At 36.3% G+C, this 8,814-nt stretch overlaps 1 protein-coding gene across 1 annotated transcript in view; it reads left to right on the top strand.

The window, feature by feature from the left end:
• The first annotated feature begins 1,311 nt into the window (after positions 1-1,311).
• Positions 1,312-8,814, top strand: part of pkd1l2b (polycystic kidney disease 1 like 2b) — a 51,645-nt gene continuing 44,142 nt past the window's right edge. Inside the window, exons 1-3 of the mRNA XM_056265781.1 lie at positions 1,312-1,647; positions 2,191-2,349; positions 4,060-4,245. Coding sequence (XP_056121756.1) covers positions 1,350-1,647; positions 2,191-2,349; positions 4,060-4,245 — 643 coding nt within the window. The 5' untranslated portion in view covers positions 1,312-1,349. The remainder of the gene's footprint in view (positions 1,648-2,190; positions 2,350-4,059; positions 4,246-8,814) is intronic.

Genomic DNA, 8,814 nt, shown 5'->3' with positions numbered 1-8,814 from the left:
GAGAGAGAGAGAGAGAGAGAGAGAGAGAGATCGTTAAACTAATCTGAATTGACCGGTTTAGTCCACATTTTCTGAAGAGACTCGATCTATTTATATAATTTAGGTTTTTATTCACATAAACATTCATCAACTCACACTTCAGTAGTGGAAATGACTGTATTTTACACTGAAAATGTAAAGCTTTATGTGTTCTCAGTTCCTCATTTTAGTAAAAAAAAAAAAAAAAAAAAAGACAAACAAAAAAACCTTGGATTTTCAAGACAAACTAAGGGTACGTTTACACGACAACGCTTTAAACAGAAGTTTTTCCCTTGAGTTTTCTGTGTACAGACAACACAAAAACGACTAAAAACGCTGTATTCTGCTGCCAGGCCATTAGATGGCGATGAAACACTATAGACTGAACACAATACGCATGTGCATGACGTCATCGTTTTCACAGATTCGCATTTTTGTTGTTTACACAAAGACCGTTTTCAAAAAAAAATTTAAGGCACCCAAAACACCGTCATGTAAATGAACGGCCAAAACGCATAAAAAGTTTAACATTTTTAGTTGAAAACGGTGTCGTGTGCAGCACCATCTACATCTAAACTGTTTCAAAGTGCAAACAACAAAAACGTGAATCTTTGAAAACGATTACTTCATGCACATGCCTTATGTGTTCAATTTATAGTGTTTCATCTAAGTAATATTTCTTATCATAAGATACGAAACACTATTGAACACGTAAGCTAAATTTATATTCATATGTAAATTTGGAGGAAATAAGCCTTTGATTTTAATTTTAAGATCAGAAATTCAACTATATCTAAACACGTTGTGTTTAAAAAAAATAAGAAAGCTGCATAGTGTTTCAATTCGTAAACATTTTCACATTTTTATTTAACTCTTAAGTTTGTCACTGTTTCTTTATATTGTCTGGTTTTAGCTGGTCTCCCAGGCTGGTTTTGGACATATTTGGACATTTAGGGTCTATAGCTGACCTGACTGGTCTTAGCTGATCAAGCTGGGAGATCAGCTAAAAGACCATCTGGCAAAACCAGTTAGTTCATTCTTGGTGGACTGATTTGTGAAAAACTAAGCTGGAACTACTAACAGTGCCTATCCAATGACCGTGCGTCACTCTGTGGGTAAAGGCTGTCTTATCTAGTTGATCTAAATGAACATTGCCTTTGTTTGTATAAAAACACAATATGCATCCATTAGGCTATTACATCAATGGGTTGTGTTTGAGAGCCAATCAATAGACTCATCTGGAAAGCTGGTGTATTTTTGGCTGGGCTCAAAACCCTTTATATAGACAAAAACACCAGGATGCTTCTTCTAGTCTTCATGTATGACTAGAGATGGATGGCAGACTCTTTACTTTGCTATTTCTGATCATCTCAGCATGTGGCGAAGCAGGACCTGAAGGTCTTTCCTGCCCCGAGCACCAACAGGCTTTCGAGAGCTCCTGCTATGAGTTTGTGGCCCTGAAGAGCAGTTTCCTCAGCGCTCAGGCTTGGTGTGAGCGGGACGGTGGGCACCTGGCCTTCATCCAGAGTGATGAAACCCAGCACTTTCTCCAGAAACACCTGAAGGCGGAGCAGGACTGGTGGATAGGACTAGTGTCTACCTCCATCAACCTCGCTCTGGACACGGAAGGTACATGGTGTGACGGCACTAGATTATTGTGAAAGCTTGAATTAATGCTGCGATGGTTTAGTTGAAATATTATGGCCTTTCTATTATTTAGCAATAGTAAGACATTTAGGCTAAAATATTTTGGCCTAAATGTATGTATTAGGCCCACAATTTCCATCTGTTTGGATTAGACATCATAAAATCAAATGAATTTGATGCACATTTGTCATACATAAACAGCTAGGATTTATGTAATAGTACTATTAAACTGAATGTGTTTTAAATAACCAGGTACAGTATTTGTCATTAATAAATCCTTTTTTTTCTGATTTCATACATATTGTTTGCCCATATTTTAACCACGTTCATCCTTTTTAACTGAATAAATGTAATTATTTTCACAATAAACCGATTTGTGCTGATTCTAAGCAATTTGAATAAATGCATTTTGAGAATATGATTTTATGATCGAAATGAAAGCAAATAAAGGCAAATGTTTAATAATCCATTCCATGACTTTTTGAGTAGAGAAATCATTTGACCTGCATCAACATATGTCCTCAGATGGCTTGATCTGGTTAGATGGTACAGATGTGGTCTACTCAAACTGGCTCAGTGAGCCGAGGCTGGAAACTGGCTGTGGACACATCAACACACACTCTGGGTTACACTGGATGATCTCAAGTAACTGTAGTCAGGAATATTACTTCATTTGTGAGTTTGGTGAGTTTTACGCTTTCTTTCTTTTTTTTTATATAATATTTATATATAATTATGCATAACAATATAAGTTTTTTAATATATTGGTATGCTCATTAGTTTTCAGTATTACAACAAGTAATTAACACATTAACACATTACATGAGTTATGTAATCAGATTACTTTTAAAGTTACAAAATATCTGTTACTTTTTCAAATATGTAACGCAAGTTACTGTTTCCCATTTATTGACTTACACCTCTCCTGTGCTAATGTTAAAAGAAATCAGGAGTAAGTGAAAAAGCTTTGTGTGTGCTGTGTGTGTAAACATGATGCTTGTTGTAGTTCTAGACTAAATGTGGGCATTTACTCATCTCACTTGCACAAAAACAAATTCAGTATTCCTCAAAATGAATAAAAACCATAAAATGCAAACTCAGAATATCATGCAAACCAACAGTAAACATGTTAAACACAAATATACTTTATGTATGTAATCTCACTTTATTAACCAAAGTCTTTGCTGCTGACCTTTGATGATCCAATTCAGCCATACTAGTAAGCTAAAATTATTTTAGGTAAACATCAAATTTGTGTTTCCTTTTTTTTGCTGAAGTAAGAGTGTTGAACTTTATTCTTCTGCATCATTTCACTTTTGGTGTGAAAGGGCCTTTACATTTGCCATAAACAGAACTATTTTTGTTATAAAACAAACAACAAAGTCCAGCCCAGGTAAGAAAAAGTAACGCAAAAGTAACATAACACGTTATTTTCCATTCAAGCAACTAATTAGGATTAACACAATATTGTAATGCATTCATTTTTAAAGTAATATTCCCCAACACTCAAATAAAAAAAGACAAGTATGTAATATGAATAAGCCCACTTCTATTGAGTAAATAGTCAGAGATTCTACTTCATTTGTGAGTTTGGTGTATTTTACGCTTTCCTTCTTTTTTTATAGCATTTATAATTAAGCATGATAAATAATATAAGTAGGCTATTTTATTTAATATATTGGTATGCTTATTCGTTATGTAAAGTGAGTCGATATCTCTGTATAGAAAACACACGGGCTGCACGATATTGGTAAAAAAATGACATTGCGATATTTTATTTTTCTGCGATATATGTGATAAAGACAATTTCACCAGATGACTTGAATATGGTAGCTCTATTTGGAAATAATGAATCATTCTAGAATGACTGGGGTGGTTTTGTCATGGAGTAAATCCGCATAGAAACTAATATTAATAGAATGTTAACTAATGTAGTTAACTAGACTTTAATAAATGGAACCTTATTGTAAAGTGTTTCCGATTTATGTCTCTTGAGTTCAGTGTTGGACAGATCAGTTGTTTTAACCATTCATTAAAGTGAATGGTTAATGAGTCATTAGTTCGCGAATCGGACGTGTCATTAACGGACCACGGCACACGTGTGATTATGACATCGGAACGTTACCGATGTGTAAAAAATTGACCATATCGGCCGATATTATATCGGCGGCCGATATATCGTGCATCACTACCAATTATATTAAGTTACACCAATAAAATGAATTCATTATTTACAGCGTGGCAAACAACAGAAAACAATGTTACTCCAAAGACATTTTGAGATATGCAAGGTATCTTAATTGTACGCCTGAGGGAAAAAAAAAAACTTTCATTTGAACATTATAAAGGCATTTTTACTAGAAACATGATGTAGTTTTAAAAATGTTTCTGTAGAACTGGGACGCTCTCTGTCGTGTACGGACAACACTATCCTGCGGTGTGGCTCAGATCATGTGATCGAGGTTGAGGAGAGTTTCTACGGAAGAAAGACGCCACATTACTGCAGGACCAACACGTCAAGCCCTCGCGCAGCTTTACCTCAGCACTGCAGCTGGATCGATGTGCGGGATTTAGTCGCAGGTACTGGACCACACTAACAAAAAAGTACCAAAACAAAGCAAAAACCTAGGTGTTATTAAGTATGTTGGCATTTGGAAAAATCTTACACTATGAAAATACATAAATATGGCGCAATAATTCAGTACCATGGTATCAAAGCACCTGATGCACTGTACCATGGAACTATTGACGAGGCTGAATCCAGCTTCTTATTCGCAGCTTCTTATTGACGCTATCCGTTCCACCTTAAATGACGCGAACTTCCGCGTTTGCTGGCTTCTTATTGACGCTCAACTTAGGGACCGTGCGGTTTTCTCTTTTTCGCGTTTTTAAAGGGATTGTGTTACTTTTGGGTCTATATTCCGAATAAAATGATAATAAAAAATGTTTAAAAGCAAATAACACTGATATATCAGCGAAAATGGACTGTACAAATATTAAAGCACATAAATATAATTAGGCTACATTATTCTTTAATTATTGTATGTCATCAGCTCAATTTAGGGACCGTGTGGTTTTTCACTTATTCACACTTATTAGAGACCCTGTTTGTATTGTTTATATTTTTCCAGAAAAGAATAATAAAGTATTTTGAAAGGTAAATAAATAATAATAACACATAAATGTCTGTTAAAATATAATTAGGCCTACATTATTCTTTAATTATTGCAAATAACATCATTTGAATGTATTCAATACATGTTTTTTTTAAATTATTATTATTATTATTACAAATTAGAATTTCACAAGGTACTGAGATTATGCTCCAGCTTGGATCCAGCCTCTTATGAAGACTTCAGATGACCCAGCACATTTGAATAGATGAAACCTACCCTTGCAAGGACTCCAGAACATCAAACATGAATGATTATACAAAATGATCTATTTATAATTGCTTTAACACATTAATTTTGCTTAGATGCATATATGATATTTGTAAATACTATAATTTGTGGTATCTTATAACTGTACTTTCTGATATCATCTCATTAAATCCTATTGTGGTTTTGTAACATAGAAACCTGCATTTTCTGTAAAGCTGCCTTGAAATTATATGTATTGTGAAAAGGGTTATACAAATGACTGTATGAATTAAATTCAATTGCATTGACTTGAAAGTGCCATTGCATGGTTACTGTACATTAGAAAGATATGGACCTAATCTGACAAAATACAGAAGAGTTATCACATTGTTGGCCTATTTGGTTTTACTGATGTTTTACCCTGTATCTGCTTGAATATAATCATGCACAATTTCACGTTTTACTGTATAAAAAGCCATTGCATTGTTGGCTCAATTGGGGGCTCTATATCTTAGCTGTATTTGATGGAATTTTTTAATTTTGCACTTTAGACAGTGCACAATAAGCCGCCTAATGCATTTTCTGCCCATTCTGCGGCGCTGTTTCTCGGCCGCCTCAGAGGGTGCGTTAAATTTGACATTGTCCCATTAGACTAGAGCTCCTACTCTGACGAAATCCACATTTTGAGCAGTTTTTACTGTAGAATTTTTTTTTAATGAATTTTTTAATTTTGCACTTTAGACAGTGCACAAAAAGCTGCCTAATGCATTTTCTGCCCATTTCGTGGCGCTGTTTCTCGGCCGCCTCAGAGGGTGCGTTAAATTTGACAAAGTCCCATTAGACTAGAGCTCCTACTCGGACGAAATCCACATTTTGAGGAGTTTTTACTGTAGAATTTTTGTTTAATTAATTTTTAAATTTAGCACTTTAGACAGTGCACAATAAGCTACCTAATGCATTTTCTGCCCATTTCGTGGCGCTGTTTCTCGGCCGCCTCAGAGGGTGCGTTAAATTTGACAAAGTCCCATTAGACTAGAGCTCCTACTCTAACGAAATCCAAATTTTGAGCAGTTTTTACTGTAGAATTTTATTTTAATGAATTTTTGAATTTTGCTTTTTACAGTGCACAATAAGCTGCCTAATGCATTTTCTGCCCATTCTGCGGCGCTGTTTCTCGGCTGCCTCAGAGGGTGCGTTAAATTTGACATTGTCCCATTAGACTAGAGCTCGAACTCTGACGAAATCCACATTTTTAGCAGTTTTTACTGTAGAATTTTTTTTTAATGAATTTTTGAATTTTGTACTTTAGACAGTGCACAATAAGCCGCCTAATGCATTTCTGCCCATTTCGTGGCGCTGTTTCTCGGCCGCCTCAGAGGGTGCGTTAAATTTGACATTGTCCCATTAGACTAGAGCTCGAACTCTGACGAAATCCACATTTTTAGCAGTTTTTACTGTAGATTTTTTTTTTAATGAATTTTTGAATTTTGTACTTTAGACAGTGCACAATAAGCCGCCTAATGCATTTCTGCCCATTTCGTGGCGCTGTTTCTCGGCCGCCTCAGAGGGTGCGTTAAATTTGACATTGTCCCATTAGACTAGAGCTCCTACTCTGACGAAATCCACATTTTGAGCAGTTTTTACTGTAGAATTTTTTTTTAATGAATTTTTGAATTTTGTACTTTAGACAGTGCACAATAAGCCGCCTAATGCATTTCTGCCCATTTCGTGGCGCTGTTTCTCGGCCGCCTCAGAGGGTGCGTTAAATTTGACATTGTCCCATTAGACTAGAGCTCGAACTCTGACGAAATCCACATTTTTAGCAGTTTTTACTGTAGATTTTTTTTTTAATGAATTTTTGAATTTTGTACTTTAGACAGTGCACAATAAGCCGCCTAATGCATTTCTGCCCATTTCGTGGCGCTGTTTCTCGGCCGCCTCAGAGGGTGCGTTAAATTTGACATTGTCCCATTAGACTAGAGCTCCTACTCTGACGAAATCCACATTTTGAGCAGTTTTTACTGTAGAATTTTTTTTTAATGAATTTTTGAATTTTGCACTTTAGACAGTGCACAATAAGCTGCCTAATGCATTTTCTGCCCATTTCGTGGCGCTGTTTCTCAGCCGCCTCAGAGGGTGCGTTAAATTTGACAAAGTCCCATTAGACTAGAGCTCCTACTCTGACGAAATCCACATTTTGAGCAGTTTTTACTGTAGAATGTTTTTTTAATGAATTTTTGAATTTTGCACTTTAGACAGTGCACAATAAGCTGCCTAATGCATTTTCTGCCCATTTCGTGGCGCTGTTTCTCGGCCGCCTCAGAGGGTGCGTTAAATTTGACAAAGTCCCATTAGACTAGAGCTCCTACTCTAACGAAATCCAAATTTTGAGCAGTTTTTACTGTAGATTTTTTTTTTAATGAATTTTTTGAAGTTTGCTTTTTACAGTGCACAATAAGCCGCCTAATACATTTTCTGCCCATTTCGTGGCGCTGTTTCTCGGCCGCCTCAGAGGGTGCGTTAAATTTGACAAAGTCCCATTAGACTAGAGCTCCTACTCTGACGAAATCCACATTTTGAGGAGTTTTTACTGTAGAATTTTTGTTTAATTAATTTTTAAATTTTGCACTTTAGACAGTGCACAATAAGCTGCCTAATACATTTTCTGCCCATTTCGTGGCGCTGTTTCTCGGCCGCCTCAGAGGGTGCGTTAAATTTGACAAAGTCCCATTAGACTAGAGCTCCTACTCTAATGAAATCCAAATTTTGAGCAGTTTTTACTGTAGAATTTTATTTTAATGAATTTTTGAATTTTGCTTTTTACAGTGCACAATAAGCTGCCTAATGCATTTTCTGCCCATTCTGCGGCGCTGTTTCTCGGCTGCCTCAGAGGGTGCGTTAAATTTGACATTGTCCCATTAGACTAGAGCTCCTACTCTGACGAAATCCACATTTTGAGCAGTTTTTACTGTAGAATTTTTTTTTAATGAATTTTTGAATTTTGCACTTTAGACAGTGCACAATAAGCCGCCTAATGCATTTTCTGCCCAATCTGCGGCGCTGTTTCTCGGCTGCCTCAGAGGGTGCGTTAAATTTGACATTGTCCCATTAGACTAGAGCTCCTACTCTAACGAAATCCACATTTTGAGCAGTTTTTACTGTAGAATTTTATTTTAATGAATTTTTGAAGTTTGCTTTTTACCGTGCACAATAAGCTGCCTAATGCATTTTCTGCCCAATCTGCGGCGCTGTTTCTCGGCTGCCTCAGAGGGTGCGTTAAATTTGACATTGTCCCATTAGACTAGAGCTCCTACTCTGACGAAATCCACATTTTGAGTAGTTTTTACTGTAGAATTTCTTTTTAATGAATTTTTGAATTTTGCACTTAAGACAGTGCACAATAAGCTGCCTAATGCATTTTCTGCCCATTTCGTGGCGCTGTTTCTCGGCCGCCTCAGAGGGTGCGTTAAATTTGACAAAGTCCCAATAGAGTAGAGCTACTACTCTAACGAAATCCAAATTTTGAGCAGTTTTTACTGTAGATTTTTTTTTTAATGAATTTTTGAAGTTTGCTTTTTACAGTGCACAATAAGCCGCCTAATGCATTTTCTGCCCATTCTGCGGCGCTGTTTCTCGGCCGCCTCAGAGGGTGCGTTAAATTTGACAAAGTCCCATTAGACTAGAGCTCCTACTCTGACGAAATCCACATTTTGAGCAGTTTTTACTGTAGAATGTTTTTTTAATGAATTTTTGAATTTTGTACTTTAGACAGTGCACAATAAGCCGC

The sequence above is a fragment of the Rhinichthys klamathensis genome, unplaced genomic scaffold (assembly GCF_029890125.1).
Source record: "Rhinichthys klamathensis goyatoka isolate OS25496 unplaced genomic scaffold, OSU_Roscu_1.1 h1tg000240l_1, whole genome shotgun sequence".
Classification (NCBI taxonomy): domain Eukaryota; kingdom Metazoa; phylum Chordata; class Actinopteri; order Cypriniformes; family Leuciscidae; genus Rhinichthys; species Rhinichthys klamathensis.
The sequence above is the reverse complement of the archived record's forward strand: the minus strand, read 5'-3'. Positions and strand labels throughout refer to the sequence as shown.